Raw genomic sequence first — 26,492 nt, 5'->3', positions numbered from 1 at the left:
AAACTGTGGATACAGGCTCAATTCAAAGTTTTTTCATTCTTTAAACAAGCAGGTTTTAAGGAAAATAGATTTTAAAAAATGAAACAAAACAAATACATACTATTATCTAATAGTCTGCAGATCATAGACACGGCTTTTCAAAAAGGGCAAACATAGCAAAGGTTATCATTATCAATAGACTTTGTTTTCAAGGATCTATGACAGGAAACTATGTTTTTATATAATAAATACTAAGTTATTGGTTGGATAGTTATAACTGTAATGTTAATATGCTAAGTAATAAGGATGAATACTATTATTATAATTCTACAGGTTGGTAGATACTTCTACATTTAATAAATTTTAGACAGATTGATGAGAAATATGATGAAGACATAATTTTAAGACATTCAATGAAGGATAGTACATTATTTCACTAAATCTTTGTGGAAACTCACCTTCCCTTTGAGGTAAAGAACATGGTTTTATCTAGAGAGATTGATTATCCCCTAGCCTTTGGGAAAGCATTAAAATGACATACACACTTCCAGGTACAGTTAAGATCAACATTTCTCTCTTTCTCATCTTATAATATATTCAATCTTTTATATAGTGCTCTCAACGTTCTTTTTCAAATAGGATTCAATCCAGCAAATATTTATTGAGGCTCGTATATACAAGACCTTGCACTAAGCTGTGAGTGGGTACAAATGTGAGTAAAACAAGACCCTTGCCCTCAAGGAGTTTGCAGATACCCTGAGACAATTTATTTATGATCATGCTTCGCATGAAACTAGCACTTTACTAGTGTGCAGGATTTTTTTAAAGCATGGCATAGCTGCTAGAGGCAAAGCTTGATTAACCCTGTTTTACGTCCTCTAAGAATCAATGATCAAGATAGAGAAAAGGAGATCCCAGAGACTTTTACTTCCTTGTCAATTTTTAAAAGAGAATTTAAATTTAACCAGAAGAGTAGAAGTTTCTTTGTTATTCTGCTTTTGTACTGAAGATTTAATGCCGTTTAAAAACTAAACAAGGTCTTAATTATGTATGACATTCAACAGACAGCTAGAATATATACACTAAAATACTAAAACCTTGTCCGAGGTTGAAAAAATAAAATGTCTTGGACTAAAACAGGAAAAAAAAGCAGGTCTGTCATTAATCATGCCGGGAGGACAGACACATAATATTAATTGCAAAATTAACAGGGCACACTTGTCCTCCCAAAGCTGTGTAGTAGTTTGTAATGTCATGACAACCATCCTTTCCACCTTCTGCCTCCAACTGAGTGTTTTCTTACTAATGATGCTCCCAGGTACACTTTGCCGTTCTTATCTGTTACTGGGGGATACCCAATAACTAAATTGTCCTTGACTCATGACAATACTCAATCCCTAACTAATCCCTGCTTCTTCTGATCTTACCTTAGAAAAACTAAAACCAGTCCAGAACTGATCCCCACTTCCCTGAGACTCTCCACAAAATCCTTCAGCAGGAGCCCAAATCTTACCAAAGGCTCTTCCTTCCTTCTTATTGGGAGCAGCAACCCACGGCCTCTCTGGAATGTGCCCCTCTTACTTCATTGAGGCAATAGTTATAATTTGGTCAGACTATAGGTTATCTCCGGTAATCTTCGGCTCATTAGATTTTAACAGCACATATGTTCATGTAGAATAACAAATGCTTAAAGAATAACACCAACAATACACCTCAGCATACTCTTCATAGTTGACCTGGGAGGTAAAACACTTATTTTAATTATTCAAAAACTTTGTGTAATTTATCTCTTAACTTTATCTTTAGAGGTGATGGTTCTGTCTCTTTCCTTCCTTCCTTCCTTCCTTCCTTCCTGCCTGTCTGCCTGCCTTCCTGCAGTTTTTGGTGGTAAATACATTGATGACGGATCTAAAATTTGGAAATAAGCAAATATTACTTGGAAACATTTTTGCTTTGTACCCCCCATCTATCCTTGTAGAGATATTTGTTTAAAACTCTTTCTGAATTTCTGCTAGAAAGAGAAAACTCTTGATGTATGGTTTTAAATGTACTGGAATGGTTACCACTGTTTTGGCATAGGCAGGTGACAGAAAGGTACATAATTTCTCTCTATGATAAAATATAATATGTCTTCTTGTGCATAGGTAGTATACTATTGCCATTTATTACTATCTACAATTAGTTTCTCACTCATGTTTCAAAATAGAAAATTCTAACCATTAAACATTTAGTTACTTCTACTCCATATACGATATTTTCTCAAAAAACAATATGAGATGACTATCATTAACTTAAACTATGTGGATTGTCCGGTTGCCCATGACTGAGGTCAGAGGTCAGAGGTCAGAGGTATATTTAAAACAACCTCTGTCAATCCGCATACCTACACTATAGGCATCTCCAGTTTTCCCTTTAAATCATCCTTGCTTGAATTTTCATGTCACTTATTAAATTCTTTGATTTAAAATTATATCTCCATCAGCCTGTCTGGGCGCTGCTTTGAATTTGCCACTTCACACTACTCTCTGCTTTTTCTGATTTTATCATCATCCGACAAAAAGCCTTAACTAATTCTGTTCCCCATATATTGATATATACAGGTAAGTAATATATAACACTAAATATATAATATATAAATATATAGTAAACATGTAATCTTTTCTTCATTCATTCATCCATTGATGGGCATTTAGGTTGTTTTCATATTTTGGCTAATACGAATAATCTCACTCTATGAGGCCAATATTACCCTGATACCAAAGCCAGGTAATGACATCACAAGAAAAAAATTACAGACTAATATCCCTTATGAATGTAGATGCAAAACTCCTTGACAAAGTACCAGCAAAATGAATTCAGTAGCATATTAAAAGAATTATACACCATGCCCAAGTGGAATTTATCCCAGGAATGCAAAGGCGGCTTAGCATATGAAAACCAGCTAATGCAACAACCGTATTAATAGGATGAAGGAAACGAGGCACATGGTCAACTCAATTGATGCAGAAACAACATTTGACAAAATCCAACAACCTGTCATGATAAAACAACCAGCAAAGTAAGAATGGAGGTTATCTACCTTAATCTGATAAAGAGCATTTATGAAAATCTCACAGCTAGCGTCATACTCAATGGTAAAAGATTAAAAGCTTTTACTGTAAGAACAGAGAAAAGACAAAGATATCTGCTGTAACCACTTCTATTCAATAGCGTATGGAAGTCCTACACAGGGCAACTAGCCAATTTTAAAAAAGGTGTCCGAATTGGAAAGAGAGAAGTAAAACTAAAACTTAAAGAGTCACACATAAAAACACAATTTGTGCTAATAAACAAGTTTAACAGAGTTGCAGGGTACAAAATCAACACGCAATAAGCAGTTGTATTTCTTTTTTGAGACGGAGTCTCGCTCCATTGCCCAGGCTGGAGTGCAGTGGCACGATCTGGGCTCACTGCAATGGCAAGTTCTGCCTCCCGGGTTCAAGTGATTATCCTGCCTCAGCCTCCCAAGTAGCTGGGATTACAAGTGCACACCACCATGCCCAGCTAACTTTTGTATTTTTAGTAGTGATGGGGTTTCACCATGTTGGCCAGGCTGGCCTCGAACTCCTGACCTCAAGTGATCCACCCCCCCGCCTTGGCCTCTCAGAGTGCTGGGATTACAGGTGTCAGCCACCGCACCCAGTCTAAACAGCTGTATTTCTATACACTGGCGATGAACAATACAAACATGAAATTAGGAAAACAGTTTCATTTACAACAGCATCAAAAAGAATCAAATCAAAAGCTAAAACTATAAAACTCTTTGAAGAAAACATGTAAACCTTTGTGACTGTGTATTAGGCAGTGGTTTCCCAAATATGACAATAAAAGCATGAGCAACAACAACAAAAAAAATAGATATCTATTAAGAAAGTGAAAAGACAACACACAGAATGGTAGAAAATATTCACAACTCACATATCTGATAAGAGACTGATCCAAAATACATAAAGAAGTTTTACTGCTCAAAAATAACAACAAAAAAACAAGCAACCCAATTAAAAATTAAGCAAATGACTCAAATAGACATTCCTCCAAAGAAGATATGCAAATGGTCAACAAACACATGAGAGATGTTCGACATCATTAAGCATTTGGGAGATGTAAGTCAAAACTAGAAAAAAATGCCATTTTGCATTCACTAGGATGCTATAATTAAAAACAAAACAGAAAATAAGTGTTGGTGAGGATGCAGAGAAACTGTAACACTCATAAATTGCTGGTAGGAATGTAAAAATGTTTCACGTACTGCAGAAAATAATTTGGAAGTTCCTAAAAAAAAAATTAAGCATAGAATTACCATACGATCCAGTGATTCTACTTCTGGGTATATAGTCAAGAGAAATGAAGCCATATGTCTTCATAAAAACTTGTACACAAATATTTGTAGCAGCACTATTCATAATAGCCAAAAAGTAGAAACAATCCATGTGCCCATCAACTAATGAATGGATGAACAAGATGTGGTATATTCACACAATAGAATATTAATTTGGCCATAAAAAGGAATGAAGTGCTGATACACCCTACAACATAGATTAACCTTGTAAACATTATGCTAATTGAAATAAGCTAGACACTAAAGGCCACACATTGTATAATTGCATTTATATGAGATGTACAAAATAGGCACATCCATAGACATAGAAAGCAGATTAGTGATTTCAAGAGTTGATGGGAAGGGGGAAATGTGGATGATTCCTTGATGCACAGGAGGCTTCTTTTTGGAAAAATGATAATGTTCTGGAATTAGCTCGTGATGATGGGTGCACAGCATTGTGACTGTACTATGCCACTGAATAATACATAAAAATGTTTAAATGCTAAGTTTTGTGTTATGCGAATTTTACTTCAATAAAAGATATCCTCTTGGAATAATCTTTGATAAATTGTGAAGTTTTAGACCCCAAAGAGAATTACTCTTATACGTTGGTGACTAGAATGGGAACTCTAGGTAAAAAACACTTATTTCAAAAAGTAGTAGGCAGGGCACGGTGTCTCATGCCTGTAATCCCAGGACTTTAGGAAGCTGAGGCGGGTGGATCACCTGAGGTCAGGAGTTTGAGACTAGCCTGGCTAACATGGTGAAACCCCATCTCTACTAAGCGTACAAAAAAACCCCACAAAACATTAGCTGGGCATGGTGTCGAACACTGTAATTCCAGCTACTTGGTAGGCTGAGGCAGGAGAATCACTTGAACCCGGGAGGCGGAGGTTGCAGTGAGCCAAGATCGGGCCATTGCACTCCAGCCTGGGCAACAAGAGCAAAATTCCATCTCAAAATGTAGTAAACATATAATTTACATTTCATCCATCGAGCCACACATCACAAAATCATAGAAATGCTTGAACATTTGGAGTAAGAGCTATAGGATGGGTGGTGGGTGACAAGTGCAGGGAAGAGGAGAATAGCCAAGACTTAGAAAAGGCATACATCATTTTACATATCGGATAACATTACTTATTTATTTTTAGATTTCAGAACATATTCTGTACCAGAGATGTTTGTCTACTCCAAAATCTATTTTATTTTTCTTTCTAGTAATAGAATCCCTGAGTTTACCAGAGCACATGGCTGTGTGGAAGTAAGATTATGTTTCCCAGTCTTTCTTTTGGCCAGGTATGTCTTTGTGACAAAGTTCTGTTCAATTATGTGTAAAGAAAATGGCGGCGTGAGCTTTCTAGTAACCACGTTCAGAGACATTTTACCACTTATTCCCGTCTCATTCATCCTCCTGCTGACTGGAATGTGGATTGGGTTGCTGAAGCTAACACTATCATCTTGACTATAAGGTAGTGGGCTAATAATGATTGTGAAAAGGAATATAGGAGGATGTTTGTGACGGGTCCTTGATGAATCTGGAGATGCCTTGGCAGACATGGAGTTTCCATGCCGACTAAATATGGATGAGACGGAAGTGAACTTCTGTGTTGTTCAAGGCACTATTATTTTGGAATGAATTATTGGTTACCACAGACAAACCTAAGCTTATCCAACTAGGGCTTTAATAAGAGACATGGAAGAGAGATTGAAATGAGTTGAACATTCTGAAAGTTTTAATAAAATCTTTAAAGGGAGTACATATTTCAGTGAAGATATACCCAAGGAATTAACATTACTTAAGTGCCTGATATTCAGTAAGTAACATGAGAAGGACAGGGAAAGTATCAAATTCTATATTTAAACGTAAGACACTATTTGACTGCTTTGTTAAGTACACATTCTTCTGAAGTTAATGAGAATTCTAAATTGTGTTAAACAATATTATGATGGTAGAGTATTCTATTAGAAAGAAATCCACTTTACACAGATTGGATTTATTGCCTTTCAAAATGTGTGTGGGGCTATTGTCAACATAAAGAAACCCTCAAGATACCAGGATATCAGTATTAAGATAAAGCACATAAAGAATTACCTGAAAACAAATCATATGCCTAAAGAATGTGCTCCTCAGTCTGATTGGCAGAAATTTGAAAAACATGACCCATTTTATAATTCTGCTTGCTAGATTGTTTGTTGCAGAATATTTACCACGAAATTTTCTTCTATGTCTGTAGTAAACACAAGGAAAAGAGCAGTGGTTTCTTTTAAAATAAATACCAATGGACACTCATAAATTAGATACAGAAAATGTGGGTTAGCTCATTATCTCCATCAAAGGCCGTGGCATTTTTTACTTGATCCATTTGTTCCCTCTCACAGTGTGTCCCTGTGACATTCAGCTTGAACATGCTAAGATTTTTGCCCTCTGAAGGCTTTTACCCATCTGTACCTTCTCCCTAAAATGCTCACCTATTCCTGATAAATCCCATGGATCCTTCATGGGCCTGACTTAAGAATAACTTTCAGAGTAATTATTTCCTGATACTCCTAACGTGAGTGAAATAATCCATAGCAAATGCTTAGCCCAGTACCTGCAATGTACCAGATTCTTCATAAAAATCTGTTAAAAGAAGAGATTTGATGTTCAATAATGCACAAAAAGTCAAATATGCAGGACAGATTGAAAAATAAACTTGTTGAACGGTCTTAAGGTTTTCGGACATCTAATATGCTGAGTGTCTTGGTTATTTCTGTAAAGATTTAAATAAAGTATTTAGGAATAAAGCATATATTTAATTATCTTATTTAAGTTAACTGCTCATGTTTGGGCAAAAATGCCTTGTCTAATTTACCTTCAGAATGATTGCTGTAATAATTGTATGTTATCAGCTCATGTTTCAAAGGAACGTCACACTATTTGTAGGAGCAACATGGCATATGAGGATGTTCATGGAACATTTAGAGCACAAGAAAGAGCAGGTTTCATGGTAATTACACACATTCACATTGTCACATATTAACATATAAATATACTCTGGGATGAATGTGTCCACGATAGTGCTATGTTAATATGAAAGATAGATATTTGACAGAAAAAAAATCTTTTTTTTTTTTTTTTTTTTTTTTTTTTTTTTTTTTTTTTTTTTTTTTTTTTTGGTAGCGTTTGTTAAGCAGAGTTTAACCTTCTTAGACCAACATTTTACTTGATAAATGTTGACAAGGAAAAAACCTTCTGAGGCCACATAATTGGCTTGTTAATTGGCTGGATAATGGAAAGTAGAATTAGGACTTCACTTTTTTTTTGTATTAGCCAGGAAAATGCTATCAATCCTGATTTTAAAACCTGATGTTGTAACACATCTAATCTTCAACATTAACTCTGTTATCTTAACTCTATATTTATATTCTTATGTGAATGAGAAGAAGCACTTGAACTTGCTTTGATGTCTCTGTGGAAGTGGTTTAGTGGTCATATGAGGGTTGAAATTGGGAATTCCATTTTTAATAGTGGAAGAGTGGTGGATGAGGTTGAAACATGCATTGTGTGTCTGCAATCAGTGAAATTGTGTATAAGGAGTTTGTTCTCTGATGACTCATACAGTTAAAGGCCAGTCCTGACCTGAGGTCAGGACTTCAAGACCAGCCTGGCCAACATGGTAAAACCTCGTCTCTATTAAAACTATAAAAATTAGCCAGGTGTGGTGGCATGCACCTGTAGTCACAGCTATTCAGGAGGCTGAGGCAGGAGAATCACTTGAACCCCGGAGACAGAGGTTGCAGTGAGCCGAGGTCATGCCACTACACTCCAGCCTCGGCAACAAGAGAGAGACTCTGTCTCAATAAAAAAAGAAAAAAAAAGTCTAGACTAGTCCTGATGAAAGGTGATGTTATTTTCATGTACTATCTAAAATAGTGCTGCCACGGGGCAGTAAGGCAGAGTCTTCAATTCACTTGGCCTTACAGTTGTGAAATTGTGTAATTTTGGGTGAATTTTTAGATATCAGAAATTTTCATTATTTCAAATTTTATGTTTATAGTAGGATTTTATTAACATTTTAATGTTTAAATACCACACGAACACAATGCAACATTTTAACATTTGCATAAAATGCAATTTCATTGTGTGAAGAACAGGTGAATTTCCTGCAGTGTAGGTGTCCCTGTAGTACATGGTGCTATTTATTGATTCCTCTCACTGTAGGGATATCCCTATGTCATTGACATCACACTTGGCTATATAAGTTGAAGTGTCCATCTCTGTGGTAAAATTATATATCATGGCCCTGCTAAAATTGTATATCATGGAACTGTTGAATAAGCAGGGTAGTTTAGCAGGCTACACTGTTAAAGCAGGAGCCACGCAACTTGCTTTAGCCAACAGAATATGAGTAGAAGTGGTATGTATCAATTCCAAGCATAAAATGTTCAGTGTCATGGATCATCTGATCACTTTTCTTTCTGTCACAAACCAGCCATATTCCAGGTGAAAATTGTTCTATCAACCTAGGTCTTGGAGTAAAGGTAGCATGAAACAGAGCCACGTCATACCTACGATATAAGCAAGAAACACACTTTTGCTGTTGTAGGCTACTGAGATTTAAGGCGTTCTTATACAGCATAACTTAGGCCAAACTGACTGATGTAGACCCTAAGGTGAAGAATATGCTGATTATGAAAATGAATAAGACACGATTTGCATCAGCAAGAACCCCATTTTATAATAGGGAAAGATATACCAAAATAATTATAAAACATGTCAAAAGTGAATAGGATATATGGAAAGTACAATGATCACACCAAAGAAATAGAGTTAAACCCTAATTGAGCGAGTTTGGGGAGTGCCTTGTGTAGGACCAAGGTCTCCTACACAAGGCACTCCCCAAACTCGCTCAATTAGGGTTTGAGGGGTTTGAATTTGAAATGCTATGTAACTGTTAAAAGATTTCTTTTTAAAAAGAGAGCATTCCAGAAACAAGAAATACCATCTTCAAAAGCATAGAGGCATAAAAGAAAATTAATTTTTAAAGAAATAGCAATAAGCACGACATGTTTTGGAAATGTTAAATGTCTGTAGGGGCATCTATAATATGGGAAGAAGGTTGGGAGATAAATACAGAAAGACTGTTGGATAACAAAGGGCCTTATGTTCCATGCTAGAGAGGTAGTGAAGATACAGGTAGATCAGAGTTCCAATTTTGTCTCTGCCATTATTCTCCTCTTGAAAAAAAAACTTTTAGTTTATTCATCTGTACAATGGGATCAACAAAACCTATCTCATATATCTTGTTTGAGGAATAAAAGAAATACCTAATACTCAATAAATCTTATTTTCCTTCATACCCATTATGCTAAGGAGGTGATGTTTCATGAAATGGAATGTGTTTGGAGTGTTTCCTTTTAAGAAAAGGAATAAGATTAGAATCACACTTTAGAAAGATCACTCCGGCAGCATGTAGGTAGTGGGATGATGAGAGGGAGACAGGAATACCAGTTAGGAGTTCAGTGTTATAAAACAATCAAGAGATGATGAGGATTCAGGCTAAGGCAGTTATAATACCTGGCCTTTCCCCTTTCTTTGTATGACTTTCTTAGGTGACACACACATCTAGCAATGCCCTCCATAGGACAGGAGAGACAACAGTACCACTTGTAGTTTCCAGGAGCCTCAGTTTTCCAAAGGTGAATTGACTCCTTGTTTACCACACTAGTCTATATACTGAACCTTTGCTATCAAGGGCCCTGTGTTTTTGTACTTCCCAGGGTCTAGCTTACTAAGCCTCCCCTCTTTATTCATTTCTTATCCTTCTCCACCACCACTGCTGTTTCATCCCCTTATCATTCTGTTAACCTGATAAACTGATCAGTGTAAAGGTTATTATGCACAAAATACTTCCATTAATTACAGTTCTTACGTTTGCTTCCATCTGTGCTTTCTGAAGTCTTCATTGTCCCAAAATATAACTTCTTCTTCACGTTATTATTATTATTGCACAATGATGATGATGTTGGGTTCTATTTTTTTTTTTTTTTTTTTTTGAGACGGAGTCTCGCTCTGTCGCCCAGGCTGGAGTGCAGTAGCCGGATCTCAGCTCACTGCAAGCTCCGCCTCCCGAGTTTACGCCATTCTCCTGCCTCAGCCTCCCGAGTAGCTGGGACTACAGGTGCCCGCCACCTCGCCCGGCTAGTTTTTTGTATTTTTTAGTAGAGACGGGGTTTCTCCGTATTAGTCAGGATAGTCTTGATCTCCTGACCTCGTGATCTGCCCGTCTTGGCCTCCCTGGGTTCTATTTTTAAGAGCAATTATTCTCAAACTTAGCTGCTCATTAGAATTACCTGGAAGCGGAGCGGGGTGGGGGGGAGTGTTTCAAACTCTCTCTACTCATGTCGCATCCCATGCTAATTAAATCAGAACCTCAGTAATTTTTTAAACTCCCAAGATGATAGCAAAGTGCAGCCAAATTAGAGAAGCAGAGCTTTACAGAGTGATTCTGAAGCTTTAATGTGAATAAAAATCATCTGGGGATCTTGTTTAAATGCAGATTCTGATCCCATAGGTGTGGGGGTTTGGGGTGAGGCCTGAGCTTCTGCATTCCTAACAAGCTCCCAGGCGAAGGCGATGCTGCTGATCTGAGGACCCCAAGTTTGTAGCCACGAGTTAGTGCACCATTAGTGTCTCTGTCATAAAACTATTTTAGGGTATTTTAAATGAAATACTATTATTTGTGATTGTCAAGGAACATTTCTCTTCTCCCTCCTTGTTCCCAGGGCTACATTTGGAACTTTGCCTAAGTATGTATCCCTTGTTTGGCCATCTCTATTACATTATAAGTAATTGATTGAGTGCTAATGAAAAACCAAGTGTGCTTTGTCTTAATAAAATATAGCTGAGATTTGCACATAGTGAAGCAATGCATTATATAATGTACCATTTTAAGAGAACTTAATGGCCTTGATATGTGAAAAGCTATGCTGTAGTGATCATTACTCAAGAAATTTTCAAAGGATACTTAGGAAATAAATGAATAATCATATTTAAGAAGTTAAATGAAATTTTCACAAATGCCAAACAAGACAAACTCATTTAGAATGACCTTTCCTGTCTTAAAAGGAGGTATTTATTATGAGACTAAAGTTCATCTGCACAGTAAAGGATGCCAATAACACATAAGCTACCTCCTTCTTACACACAGTTCTAGATACAGGAGAAATAGCAAACTATATTTGATTTACATTGCTTCTAGTTTAGGTGGATTTTAATGGAACTTTTACCAAAAGTTTCACTTTTTGTTTGTACGTGTCCTTTCTTACATGTGGAATGCCCATTTCAAGTGCTGCTGAATGGTTATTGAACCAATCTTTAGAATCTGGTCCCTAATGGTGCCTTTTTACTTCTGTTCATCAGAACTCAAGCAGGAAAGTGTTTCCCTTTGCCAGCCTGGAAACCAAATTCTACCACCTTGAACCTTGTAGACTCTGGTCAACTTTTGGTTAAGTACCTACACCTTATATTGCACAATTTCTAAACACACACACACACACACACACACACACACGAACACTCCCAAGAGTTTCATGTTTGATAAACTGTCAACCAGAAACTTGTGGCTCAAGGTAACAGATGGAACATATAGGTTTACTTTTTCTCACAGAATCCTACTGGAATGACAAAGTAAATGATACAGACAGGATAAATCTGTTACAGCTTTGAGAAAGAAACAATCTCTGGACAGAGATTTGGATACATTTTTTGGGAGACAGAAGGGAGCTATAGTTACATTGATGGATAAACCAGGGCAGAGGAACACATGATCCAGAAAACACACCGAAAAAATGCACACTTTTTTTTTTTTTATAAGTAACAAGCTCCTGAGAAGGTTGGCATTGTCTCCCAATGTCTTTCTACCTGAGACTTCTAAACCAGAGAGGGAAGCCATGGAGAGACAGCAGGAGCGAGTTGCCAGATAGTTGTTCAGGTGATTAATTAAGGAACTATCCCTGGAAACATTTGCCCAGTAAACAGGAAAATAAAAAGAATTGCCAGAAGGCACTCAGGTACAGTAGATATAGAGAATAACCGGACCGCATTATTCATCACCTCCCGTGTTCCAGGCACTACTCCCCATGCTGAAACTTTAGCAGCAAATACCTCAGTCTCTCCTCTCATAGAATGTATATTCTCCTGGGTGAGGCCAACAATAAATAACCCAAAATAAACATATATGTATACGATAAGGATCAAGAAGAAAAATAAAGCAGACAACAAGGATAAAGTGGTGTGGTGCTATTTTAGACAGGGGGGGCAGGGAGGACCTCTCTGAGGTCGTGACATCTGAGCAAAGGCCTAATGTAAGTGAAAACAATGAGTCATGTAATGATCTGCAGTCGGCCCAACAGTCCAGATGAGGGAGGTTGCAGGTTTGAGGCATATCAAGGAAGCCATGTGGCTAGAGCCACATAGTAAATGTGGGATGGAGTTGGAGAGAGATCCAGGGCCAGATCCTGTAAGATTTTAAAGTCTAGGGCCTACAAGGCTAGACTTTTCTACGTGTGACAGGAAGGTATCGGAGGCCGTGAGCAGTGAACACTCATAATCTCACTTATCTGTAAGCATCAGTCTTTATTTGGAAAACTAGCTATAGGCAGAAAAGGAAAAGATGCATGGGACCAGTGGGGAGGTTATTGCAGGAGTTGAGGTCAAACAAGATGGTGGCTCAGGCCAAAGTGGTGTGATGGTGCTCATGGGAAGGTGTTGAATCTGAGAGACATTTTGAAGGTAGAGTTGATCAAATTTGCTACTAACTTAGTTGGTGGGTTGCCAGATATGAATCAAGGATAATTCACATTCGAATGAGAGATCATAAGTCTCCAAGAAACATGCCCTGGTCATGTAGTTCAAGTACCTGAATCCAGTCATGCCTCAAGCCTCAAGACGAGGTTCTGATTTTGCTTAAACCCCTTTGAAACAGATTGAAAAATCTTAAGAACCTGTGGACGATGTCAAAGTATTTAGAAATACCCAACTGAAACAAGTAATGCCACGACCTCTAATTTTGCAAAAGCTATGACTCTCTAATGAAATTTTGTTGTTTTACTGGACAACAGTGTTTTCTTTTTTTCAGTATCTATGAAAGAGTAGCTGGTAACACTGTTGAATAAAAGCTCAGTCAGGATAAATTATTATCCAGTGCTGGGGGAATGTTCTTTCCTGCTTCGCTCATTCAGGCCTTGCTTATCTAAAGAATTGAACAACTTGGACCATATGGTAACATGCTTTTCAAAGATGAACAAGCTCAGTGGAGAAATCCTGGGGTTGTTACTGTATCACCTCAACCAGTCTCCATATCAAGTGGGATTCGTCTCGTGGCAGTGAATCAAGGATGATTGGCCATGAGCTTTTAGATAGCTCTGATTTTCTGCCTTGTATCTTTTTTGTCCATACCTCTGATTCCAAGTATAGGTGGGTAGACAGTTCCATGCGGGCTGGGACTTTTTTTCATGTCACTATATTTTGCAACACTAGGATACCAGTGGAGACTTGGTGGCAACCTTCAATCTTGGAGGATGGAAACTAATGGATAAATGCTGTTGCCACCTCCTTGGGGCAGACAATTCTGGTTGGCATTCTGTATGTTTCCTTGGAGGTCCTGGTGGAATTACCCCTGTTGCTCAGAGCAGTGAGGATAGTAATGTACCTCAATACTGGCTTTTCCTGCTTCCCAATTTCACTTTCCTGCACTCACCACTGCTTCCTGGAATCATCTCTCAAGGAAGCATACACAGTCCTTGTCTCATTCCCTTCTTCAGAGAACAAAGCCAGCTTCTTTTCATTTACACAGCCATACTGAACATGGTAAAAACATCAATTTGGAAATAAAGGTTCTGATTTTCTTCATCACCAGTGTTTCGCTTTGCTGCAAATAAATTCACCTACATCTATTCACAACATTTTTTTTTTCTTCATACACTTGTCATTGTGGGCTCAGAGAAAGCAATTAGGCTCATGACACTACTAATGTTAATGCATTTAACTCCAGACTTGAATGTCTTATTGACAGTTTATTGACTGTGGTGATCCCTTATTTCAAATGCACTGGGCTTGTATATGTATAGAGAATTTCAAACGCACAAATTTGAGTGAATTGGGAAGTATTTCACTTCATGAAGTCTGATGCTGCCAACTTAAGAAATTGAGATCTTATGGAGGTAAAGAGTAGAATGATAGGTACCAGAAGCTAGAAAGGTTGGGCAGGAGGAGGCAATGAAGAGAGATTAATAGGTAAAAACATACAGTTAGGTAGAAGGAACAGATTCTAGTGTTCAATAGCAGAGTAGGGTGACTAGAGTTAACGAAAGTGTACTGTATATTTCAAAACAGCTAGGAGAGAGGAATTGAGATGTTCCCAACACATAGAAATGAAAAATACTTGAGGTGATGGATACCCTGAGTACCCTGATTTGATCATTACACACTCTCTGCAAGGAACAAAACATCACATGTACCCCACAAATATGTATAAATATTACATATCAATTTAAAAAAGAAAAAAAAGAATTTGTCAATCAGCTCTAATAACTCACAGTTGTGAGGCACTTAAATATATATAATTATTTCATACATTTGGCAACTTTGTGAAATAAACATAAAAAAAAATTTACTCTCATTTTAGAGACTGTCAAACTATTACATTGGTGCAAAAGTAATTGCGGCTTTTGCAACTGAAGGTAATGGCAAAAACTGCAATTACTTTTGCCCCAACCTAATAGAAGTCAGAGTGGTTAAGACAGATAATTTGGCAGATGGGACCTTAAGTCTAGCCACCAGGGCTGACAAAATTGCTAAAAAACCACACAATCAGGGAAAGGAGTGAAGGCTGAGCAATCTTGTGAAGTTAAAAGATACACAGATGTAGAAGAAACTTTTCACTCACTGTTTCACTCAGCAGGTGTTTGTTGAGCACCTTCGATATGCCAGGTAATGTACAATAAACTCTAGATATAAGGACTGTGAGGAGTTGCTGGCCGTGGTGTCTCACGCCTGTAATCTCAGCACTTTGGGAGGCCGGGGGAGGCAGATAACGAGGTCAGGAGTTCAAGACCAGCCTGGCCAACATGGTGAAACCCCATCTCTACTAAAAACACAAAAATTAGCTGAGCATGGTGTCAGGCACCTGTAATCCCAGCTACTCAGGAGGCTGAGGTCGGAGAATCACTTGAACCCAGGGGGCAGAGTTTGCAGTGAGCTGAGATTACATTGCACCACTGCACTCCAGCCTGGGTGATAGAGTGAAACTCTGTCTCAAGAAAAAAAAAAAAAAAAGGATTGTAAGGAGTAAGTTGCTAAGAAAAGTTGGAGGAGAAAAGAAGGTAATTTTTAGGAGGACGATATTAGAACAATTCCAGACCCAAAGCAGAGAGTTTCTAACTAAAACTACCATTGTCATTGGGGAACAAGTTATGTGCACCAATAGAGAAATGCTTTTCAAACTGACCAATCAAATCAATGGGGCCATAATTTTTAAACCTGCCAGTCAGTTAAATTTATTAATTAGATAGTACCATCAACATCTGGTATTGAGGTAGATTTAGAATTGGTAGACTCAGAAAAACAAGTGGACTTAAATTTTTCCTTGAACAAAGTGGTTGTTTGACTGATTTAGAAAGTTTATTTTCGAACATTTCAGGATTACAGTAACTATTAGAGTCACAATTCCAGATCAGCAACTCTGTGACTCCTAATGCAGCTGATTAACTTCATTGTAGTACATCGAAAGAAATAAAGAATAATGATTTGATCTTCTTTAGGGGTTTCATGAACCACCAGAAGACTATTAATTCTTTCATAAATATAGCTTTAGACATTCTGGGTCTTAGAAAGGGAAAGGTAAAAGGTGATCACTTGGTTTTATCAGCTAGTATTTATCTACAATAGCGTTTACCTGATATTTACTTTGAAAAACAAGGAAAACACTATTGTTACTCCCTGTCACTTGTTACTGAAGGAACTGAATTAGAAGGCATTGTAGCTTTTTTAAGCCCAGGTTAAAAATTCATATCGTGTTTCAGATCGCCATGGCTTCCCAGGTCAAGAGCAGCTTGAAAAGGTCAATTTTACAATTTTACCCAGCTTTATCCCCACCTGTACTTCACTCCTACACCGTTTAGTAAAAACTGCATTACTTTGAAGTTGAAGGTTGCATTTAGGCAGGCAGAGCAGCTTTACTCCCACCCTGAGTTGGAGCAGATAATGGATTCCGCAGAACAGGTGTCCAACTGGCCAAGGTCATCGCACAATGAGTCAGTGTAAATATCCAAATTGCAGTTGTGGACAAACTCAGCACATGACAGGTGCAGTTGATAAGTGTCCTTTTGTCTAGGTGTCACAGTGGTCTGAGGACACGGAACAAATCAAATGAAAAAGGTTGTGCCTGCCTTAGAAGGTTATGTCTTTACTAATCCTGTAGCAACCAGCAGGCTGGCATTAATCTGTGCAAATCTCTGCTCTGGTGTGTTTGGACGATTTTGTTTTTCAGGAGCTATTTGTTCAGGGGAAACAAATGGAAAGTGGAAAGATGAAGTCAGTTTTCTCGTGACGTTTTCAAGGATGAATACTTGTGAAGGACAAGCAGGCAATCTCTTCTTAGAAAAAGTCAATCCAGAGAACCTAGAAGGTCCTTCAGAGTGGCAAATAGAAGATCGCAACTTGAAGGAAAACACGAGTAAGAAAATCCGAAGACTCAGCCCATGAGAAAGAAGAGAAACTATAATTTCTAATATATTACAAATTCATGGTTCTCAGCACTGCACTTAAGTTTCAACCTCAGACAATGCCTAAAATTCAAAGGCATCAGATATATGTGAGGTGGGAATGATTGCTCACAGAAAATGGATTTAAGTTTCTAGAATTAAAAAAAACAATCTAGTTGATGAGATGAAACAAATTTAGAAAGATACAGGACCAAGGTGCATGTATTAAAGCTAGTTTATAGTACTGCTTATTTCCTAGATGAAAAGGCTAAGATAATGTTAAATACTTTGCTCAAAGTTAAATCATTAGAAAGTAAATGAGTGTAAACTTGTTTATTTATATCCCAGTGTAATGGAAGAGTCAGCAAACATTTCTGAAAACAGCCATGTTAAGAAAGCAAAATAACTCTCTTACAGACTTAGAACAGAGTGTACATATTAATATTGGTTCATAGAATTTTGTCCCCACTTCAGAAATGAGAAGGGTGAAGTTAAATGACTTGTTTAATGTTATTCTGTTAGAGTGGAAGAACCCAAATTCAAGGCCAGGTCTTTTGACTGTTAACCCACTTTTCCTGTTACTTTACCACAGTCCTTGTAGCACTCTGAGTAGCAAAACAGGCCTCCAGAAAATGCTGAGTCTAACAAGGCCTACTACATTGTTCTCCTTCCAGGGTCAGTGCAGCGATAGCTGGGTAGGAGTGCTTGGCCTGCACGTTGACAGTGGGAGCCATAGCCTTCTCTCTCTCTCAAGGTACAGTTTGCCAACAAATACATTTTTTGAGCACCTACTATGTGTCAGAAATCATTCTAATTACTGGGATACCATACAGAGTGACAGATTCCTTGCCCTCAGAGGACTTTTATATTAGTGGAGGAGACACAATCAGTAAGCATCGAACAACTAAATACATCACATCAGGTATTGGGAAGAAAATGAAATCGTGACTAGCTCTGGCAACATAAGGAAGGGACTAAGGTCAGCTGGGTTTTTCAGCTAGTCTGGTTGGTGGGTTCATTAAGCCACTGATCTCAGTACCTGTGTGGCACTTGAGGGTTGAGGCTGTATGACGAGTGAAGACTGCCACAATACTGCTGAAGCAGTAATGACGATACCCCAAACAGTAGCTTGAATACTGGAAATGACAAATAGTGAAATAGCCCATGAAACAACATTGCCAATACATAATATTGCGTGAACCAGGTGACCCATCCAGTGTTTAGAGTCTGGGCCAAGAAATGTGGACATACAAAAAAAGTGGATAAAATCTTCTGGGTGGAAACTATGTGTGTGTGGCTTCCCTAGGAGAGACAGAACTGTGGCAGTGCTCGTACAGGAACACCTCCTAACCCTGAAGTTATTCCACGTTGTCCTAAAATGGTTGATACATCCACCACTTACCATGTAACAAACATTATTATAAACACTTTACACAAATTAACCCATGTCTAAAAATTACCTCACAGACACTGTTGTGCATGTTTGACAAATGAAGAAACTGAGGCACAAACAGCTTAAGTAACTTTCCTGTAATAGGCTCAATAATGTCCAAAGATGTCCACGCCCTAACCCTTAGAACCTGTGCATTTGTTAACTTATGGAATGAAAAGGCCTTTGCATATGTGATCAAGTTAAGAATTTTTGGATAGAGATACTATCTTGGATTATCTGAGTGGGTCCATTATAATCACAAAGATTCTTATAAGAATCAGAGAAGGGGATGGAAGCAGAGGCCAGAGTTAAGTGATCAGATGTTAAGGAGCTTAGGCAGCTTCAAGAAGCTAGAATAAGCAAGGAAATAGATTCTTTCCTACAGCTTCCAGAAGAAATGTCACCCTGATTTTAGCTCAGTGAAACTGATTTCAGACTTCTGGCTTCCAGAATTATAACATAAAAAATCTGTGTTGTTTGTGTTGACTTAAGCCACTACATTTGTGGTAAGCAAAGCAGCAACAAGGAAACTAATACATTGCCCAAGGTTACGATGCTACAAAGTGGCAGGGCGAGGATTAAAACTGAGGCGATCTAGTGCTAGTTACAGGGATTTAACCACTGTGTTATTTAGGGCCTCTCGCAGGCAGAATAAAATTTCACCCTGCAAGCAAAATGGGGGTCTCCTAGGTTTTCCTCTTATGCTGAGAATTCCAGGTCCTGGAGAAGAAGAAAAAGAGAAAGAAAGAGAGAGAGAGAGAAGGAGTGAGAGAGGGAAGGAGGAAGGAAGAAAGGAAGGAAGGAAGGAAGGAAGGAAGGAAGGAAGGAAGGAAGGAAGGAAGGAAGGAAGGAAGGAAGGAAGGAAAAACAGAAAGAGGGAGGATGGGAGGGAGGGAAAAAGTAAAAATGATTCTACACCAGCTGGTATATACCAATACCCTTCCCTGCCCCACGTCTTCACAGCTGTGTGGCAAGTGAAGACCAATGGATCCAGGCTTCCTGATACTTGTATTTATCATGATTCACTTAGGCAGGGTGGGGAAAGAAATGCTAATTACACACTTACCAATGGAATACTTTTACAAGGATCAAAATTTCTCGCTGCAGCCATGAAAAAGAATGAGAGCTGGCGGCCATTATCCTTAGCGAAATAACGCGGAAACAGAAAACCAAATTATCACATGTTCTCACTTGTAAGTGGGAGCTAAATAAAGAGATCACATGGACACTAGGAGGGGAACAACAGACACTGGAACCTACTTGAAGGTGGAGGGTGGGAAGAGGGAGAGAATGAGAAAAAATACCTATTGGATACTGTATTACCTGGGTGACGAAATAATCTGCACACCAAACCCCCACGACAAGCAAGTGACTTATATAACAACCCTCACATATACTCCTGAACCTAAAAGTTAAAAGAAAAAAAAACATATACTAAAATGAAAACGATTCTCACTGTAACAATATTATCCCCTCGTGATTATTATATTCCTAAGTTTTAGGCACTTTTACATCCTGCTCGCTGCCCCCAGCTCTCGTAACACAGCATCCAGGACATAGTGGGCGCTTATAAATACTGATGGAATTAAACTGAGCGCTTATGCTAGCATATTTAGACCAGCGCTTTTCAAACGTCAAGGTGCACGTGAATCCCTGGGGACACCGTTAAAATGCAGATTCAGAGTTAGAAAGTCTGGTTGGAGCCTGACATTGGGCATTTCCACCGAGTTCCCATATGATGTTTGTCTATGTTCTGTATTTTTCAAGGTCTCAGAAAATGAGACCTCCCTATCCATATACAAATATGAGTCTCACAAACTGAAAATTTAATGAAAGTTTACAAAGAGCATAGTAGATGTTTCCTCTTTTCCCCTACCCTCCCAATAAAGGGAACAAATTAGATGCGAGGGTTCAATGGAAAGAGTTGCAACAGCATCCAGGCGCTCGCTCTCCTCCGGTCTTCCTGAGAGACAGGGAAAGGGGTAATGAGAGGAAGGAGGGAAGTGTCCAGGAGCTCCCACGCTGCTGTTCCTCTTCCATTTTCAGCTTTTAAAGAACACCCGCCCCTTCGAACCACCGAGGTCATGGGCGAATACACCGGAGCGCAGCACCGCGCCCCTCCTGCCCGCCTCCGCGCCCTTGCCCAGACCGAGGCGGCCGACGCGCCTGCGTGCGCGCTAGGTATAAATAGGTCCCAGGAGGCAGCCACTGGGCAGAACCGGGCTGCGGGAGCCGCGGGCCATGGCGGGCGAGAACCACCAGTGGCAGGGCAGCATCCTCTACAACATGCTTATGAGCGCGAAGCAAACGCGCGCGGCTCCTGAGGCTCCAGAGACGCGGCTGGTGGATCAGTGCTGGGGCTGTTCGTGCGGCGATGAGCCCGGGGTGGGCAGAGAGGGGCTGCTGGGCGGGCGGAACGTGTCGCTCCTGTACCGCTGCTGCTTTTGCGGTAAAGACCACCCACGGCAGGGCAGCATCCTCTACAGCATGCTCACGAGCGCAAAGCAAACGTACGCGGCACCGAAGGCGCCCGAGGCGACGCTGGGTCCGTGCTGGGGCTGTTCGTGCGGCTCTGATCCCGGGGTGGGCAGAGCGGGGCTTCCGGGTGGGCGGCCCGTGGCACTCCTGTACCGCTGCTGCTTTTGTGGTGAAGACCACCCGCGGCAGGGCAGCATCCTCTACAGCTTGCTCACTAGCGCAAAGCAAACGCACGTGGCTCCGGCAGCGCCCGAGGCACGGCCAGTGGGCGCGTGGTGGGACCGCTCCTACTTCGCGCAGAGGCCAGGGGGTAGAGAGGCGCTACCAGGCGGGCGGGCCATGGGGCTTCTGTACCGCTGCTGCTTTTGCGGTGAAGACCACCCGCAGCAGGGCAGCACCCTCTACTGCATGCCCACGAGCACAAATCAAGTGCAGGCGGCTCCGGAGGAGCGGCCGAGGGCCCCCTGGTGGGACACCTCCTCTGGTGCGCTGCGGCCAGTGGCGCTCAAGAGTCCACAGGTGGTCTGCGAGGCAGCCTCAGCTGGCCTGTTGAAGACGCTGCGCTTCGTCAAGTACTTGCCCTGCTTCCAGGTGCTGCCCCTGGACCAGCAGCTGGTGCTGGTGCGCAACTGCTGGGCGTCCCTGCTCATGCTTGAGCTGGCCCAGGACCGCTTGCAGTTCGAGACTGTAGAAGTCTCAGAGCCCAGCATGCTGCAGAAGATCCTCACCACCAGGCGGCGGGAGACCGGGGGCGACGAGCCACTGCCCGTGTCCACGCTGCAGCCCCATTTGGCACCGCCGGCGGAGGCCAGGAAGGTGCCCTCCGCCTCCCAGGTCCAAGCCATCAAGTGCTTTCTTTCCAAGTGCTGGAGTCTGAACATCAGTACCAAGGAGTACGCCTACCTCAAGGGGACCGTGCTCTTTAACCCGGGTAAGGGTACTGGCCTTGGGCGCCGGCTTTTCTCAGCTCACAAAAGCATCAGGCAGTGCCTATCTAGGGGCGCGGGCAGTAAGGAGTTTTCAGTGATCAGGAGAGTGTCGGGACAAAGGTGAAGAAATCATGACTAACTCAGCAGAGTTGGGGTGGGGGGCTCCAGGAACCACTTCTCCTGGGTGGGCTGCTGTCAGAAACTCAGCCAAGAGGGGGGGAGTTGTTTGTTTAGGTTTGTACTTAGCTCTTTACACGTTTCTTACTACAGAAAAGTTTGTGCCTTCATGGGAAATGGTTATTCTTTCTTTAGCTTTCTTTGAAGTCCAGAGCATATCTTTTTCTAAAAAAAGTTTTTGCTCACTGAAGATTCTGCGACATCGATTTCTGAAACTCCATTCTGAAATGTACTAGAACCTTTTTTGGGGGGAGGAGATCTATTAAGGCTAGCAAAAAAGGAAACATTTGTTAAAGGGTCCCATAGAGAGACTATTCCCTAGGGACACTGTCAGACAGTACACTGGATGTAGTGTTTCATGGGCCTGCCTCTGAATGGTTATTTGTATGGTCCTAAGCATCTGGACTATCCCTTCCTCCAAATCTCTGTGAAGAATATCAGGTCGGCAAAGGGATAAGAAAAAAAAAAAAAGTCACTTTAGGGACTGAGAGCAGGAACACTGTATTTTAGAATTCAAAGAGACTTTAGAGACCTCCTAATCAACCCCCTTTGCTCTGTAACCTTCCCCCACCGCATTTTACTGTGTAGGTGGATGTGTCCCAAGGTCCCAAGTGACCTTACTCCAAAGTAAATGGCTGGTGTGTTGTGGCACCTGAGGGTCCTATCTTCTGGGCCCTGTGGGATGTCGGCTGCACCAAACTTTCAGGTTGTCTGTTGGGTGCAGGACACACTGTCCCACAGGGTGCAACCAAATCACTGGGGGAACATCTCCCTGGACAGCCAGGCACCTTGTCTTGGGTGTTTCTCCCCTACTAGAATCATCTTCAACCAGCGTCCTTTTGAAATGATTGAAGTGGAAAAAAATTTTCCAGACAACCTGAGTTGGGATAGTTTCCATAATGCTCCTTTTGTATCTTTTTTCCCTGGTGCTGGAATCTCTGATTATGTCCTGGCCCCCTGCCTGGCATTTTTGAGAGTGCGTAATATGTATTAATATATTTAATATATATATTTAATATATTTAAATTTATTATATGGGATATACAAAAGACAAACAGCAAAGAGAGGCCACAGTCTCAATAGGCGTTACCTTTCTCCCCAATATAGGTACATTTGAGTTTCAAACACACTCAGCTTAGCTGGTTAAACTCATACTGAGAAAGGATTAGGAAAAGTCAATCAAGAACAAGGAAGAAGTGTGCGCGTGTGTGTGTGTGTGTGTCTGTGTGTGTGTGTGTATGTTAAAAGTATATAAAACAGGGTCAAGGGAAAGAGGGAAACTATTGATACTGAAACTAATGGAATGTAAATTTCTGGAAGGTGAGCCCCTTTCACCTTTATATCCCAACAGGACAAGGAACGTAGTGGATGATTAATAATACTAGCTGAAGGAATAAGAAGACTGTTTTCCAAATTATCTTGAGAATCATCTGTGACCCTTATTATGAATGCAGATTTGCAGACACTGGGCTAGAGCTACTGAATCAGAATCTATAAGGCAGGAGCCTAGAAAGACTTTTATCTACTCCCTCCCACCCCCAACTACACACACACAGGTACTTCTTATGCACAGGCAAGTCTGGAAAACAATGGTATAAGCAAAAAGGTAACATATAATAGACACTGGGGTGAGCTGAGGTCTCTATGTCATGAAACGTGAGGTTTGAACGAATTATTATCCCACCAAATACACACACACACACGCACACTTCTTCCTTGTTCTTGATTGACTTTTCCTAATCCTTTCTCAGTATGAGTTTAACCAGCTAAGCTGAGTGTGTTTGAAACTCAAATGTACCTATATTGGGGAGAAAGGTAACGCCTATTGAGACTGTGGCCTCTCTTTGCTGTTTGTCTTTTGTATATCCCATATAATAAATTTAAATATATATATATAATATATATATAGAGAGAGAGGTTCAAACTTAAGGAGATATAAAACGGCGGAGTCCATTTGCGTTTTCTCTGCCCTGACCTTATTTTGAAGGCCAGTTTGTGTGTGTCTGTGTTGGGGGGAACCACTTGGGTGGGGAGAAGGTAAAGGGGTATATTGTGAACACAGAGAGAAGTAATGTGGCATTCACAAGATGAAGTTTCCACAAGTCATGAATCTAGACCTAGAGAAGCTTCAGATTTCTGGTGGTGTTTCATGCAAGCCTCTTCCTACTTTCGTTGACGGAATTCAAACAAAACGAAATTGGATCTTAAGCCTGGATCTCAAGTGGCAGGTAGTAGGGGATGATAATGTGTGAACTAGGGTAATCAGAATTGGAATATGGATTAAAATTCTTGCTTTAATTTTGTTCTTATTTTATTTATGAGATTTGATATTTGCCTGTAATAGGAGTGCCTCTCGCCTATTACCATTAATATATCTTTTTAAGAACACCGGTTCTGCTGCTCTGTGATGATTGGCATGGTGCTTTTAAAATACTTTTCCATTGAATTTTTTAGGAAAAGGGAAGGAAAATGATTACAATCATCATTAGCATCATTTAAACCAAGTGGTCAACTGCTAATTACTTGAATACAAGTTAAAGAACTTTGCAATGATATTATTATCATGGAAGATCAAAGGACCTTCAAAAGCAGCCTCCTCTTATTACTTTCCTTATAAAAACTTACATGCTCTTAAACTTTCCTGCATTGTATTTCATTCACTTTTACTTAGGTATCACACTATACTGCAAAAGGTCATGTGTTTTCTATTACAAAAGTTATTTTTGAATCATGGTGCAATTCGTGATGTTTTCATGTTTACTTTTTAAACTTTTAATGACTATAAGAATGTTCAAAAACTTCTTACTCTGATATTTTTGAAAAGAGCCTTTTCGAATATTCATAAGAATCATTCTTTTATTTTTTTCAAAACCTTCCCCGATACAGAAATCATGGTACAATGAGCTAAGTGGCTATTGTTAGCTTTCAAATTATTCGGGGCCTCTAGACTAATATTGGCCTGCAGCCAAAGAGGTAAAATGAAACTGTGTGTCAAAGTTTGTGGCTGTGAAGTTTACCACCATTGGCTGAACGATCAGTATAATGGTGGGAAGTTCAAAGAAGAATGGTAAAAGCATTTGTCATCTGGCAACGCTTCTTGTTTCTCATGGCTTGTTTCTCATTGGTAAAGTGCCCACCTCTTGAAATATCATGAACTTCTTCATATTTGCATAGAAAGTGAACTGGAGTGATGATTCATTAAACTCTATTCTACTGTCATATTAAATTGTGTGCATTTGTTGGCTCATGGCCAGTGTATTTGCAAACGTGTGCATACAAACATAGTGAATATTAAGTAAGAGTGATCACACGATGTCTCATTCTTGGACATGTTGCTTCTGAAAACTTAGACTGGTTTGGCATTTTACCCTTTTAACCGGGAAGCTTGGGGTCTTTTTTAATTGGGACGAAACAGAAATGGGCATTTTTAAAAAGCTATCTAAGGACTCTGTGGTGAGCTGTTTTATAACAAAGAGATTTTTCTCCCTCCAGACGTGCCGGGCCTGCAGTGCGTGAAGTACATTCAGGGACTCCAGTGGGGAACTCAGCAGATACTCAGTGAACACGCCAGGATGACGCACCAAGGGCCCCATGACAGATTCATCGAACTGAATAGTACCCTTTTCCTGCTGAGATTCATCAATGCCAATGTCATTGCTGAACTGTTCTTCAGGCCCATCATTGGCACAGTCAGCATGGATGATATGATGCTGGAAATGCTTTGTACAAAGTTGTAAAGGCCTGTGGGCCACACAAATGCAGTAGTGCAGTTCACCATGAGGGAAGAATAAAGAGCTGTGGGCAAAAGAGTGTAAAATATTTTAAAATAAACTTTCTTATTATTTTTACATGCAGAGTATTTTGTATTCAATTAAAGAAATACTTTTATTCCAGACAGTTATAAATTTCTCTGTTACATAGTTAAAGAAGACATTTCCCAACAGGTAACATATCTCTGTACATCTTTTTAAAAATAGCAGGGTACTACTATAATAAGCTGTTTTCACAAGTGTAGCAATTTCAGGGAACCTACTCAAATCAAATTTGTACATATTGTTATAATAAATTTTAAGGTCTTAACCATTAACTTGATTGAAAAAGGTTTCAGCAGGGTTTAAGTAAGGCTTCAAAAACTATTAAAACTAGCCAACATAAGCAAAAAGTATCTTTGGAAGTAACATCATGACATTGAATGTAATTATGTGCCAGTATCAGTGGCAGGTCACTTTGCTCTATCTTCAGTTCCACTTCCATCAGCTGTATGGAAGACTGCGTTTGCATCCAGCTGGAGTCAAGAAGCAATCTGTAATTATAAAGACACGTGGAAGTGAAAGAGATTTTCAGCTTTTTGGGGTATCTTTTTTGTGCACAGTTATGGATTTAAAGTTTC

At 39.9% G+C, this 26,492-nt stretch overlaps 1 protein-coding gene across 2 annotated transcripts; it reads left to right on the top strand.

The window, feature by feature from the left end:
• Window positions 1-20,529: 20,529 nt before the first annotated feature.
• Window positions 20,530-25,950, top strand: NR0B1 (nuclear receptor subfamily 0, group B, member 1). Of its 2 annotated transcripts, none has more exons than XM_011970688.1 (2): window positions 20,530-21,927; window positions 25,595-25,950. In XM_011970688.1, exons 1-2 carry the CDS (start codon window positions 20,760-20,762, stop codon window positions 25,837-25,839), a joined length of 1,413 nt encoding a protein of 470 aa, XP_011826078.1. In that variant the 5' UTR covers window positions 20,530-20,759; the 3' UTR covers window positions 25,840-25,950. The 2 variants fall into 2 exon arrangements, with proteins under 2 accessions (XP_011826078.1, XP_011826079.1); XM_011970689.1 differs by lacking the exon at window positions 25,595-25,950 and adding an exon at window positions 24,557-24,738 and having other exon boundaries at window positions 20,751-21,927.
• Window positions 25,951-26,492: the final 542 nt, after the last annotated feature.

Source organism: Mandrillus leucophaeus, unplaced genomic scaffold (assembly GCF_000951045.1).
Source record: "Mandrillus leucophaeus isolate KB7577 unplaced genomic scaffold, Mleu.le_1.0 Scaffold964, whole genome shotgun sequence".
NCBI lineage: Eukaryota > Metazoa > Chordata > Mammalia > Primates > Cercopithecidae > Mandrillus > Mandrillus leucophaeus.
Note: the sequence above shows the minus strand (reverse complement) of the source record. Positions and strands in the feature narration are given on the sequence as shown.

Excerpts from the sequence above, each read along its gene's own strand:
- NR0B1 (XM_011970688.1), top strand. The coding sequence starts at position 20,760 with ATGGCGGGCGAGAACCACCAGTGGCAGGGCAGCATCCTCTACAACATG. Across the intron at positions 21,928-25,594 it reads GACCGTGCTCTTTAACCCGG|ACGTGCCGGGCCTGCAGTGC; the intron begins GTAAGGGTACTG and ends TTCTCCCTCCAG.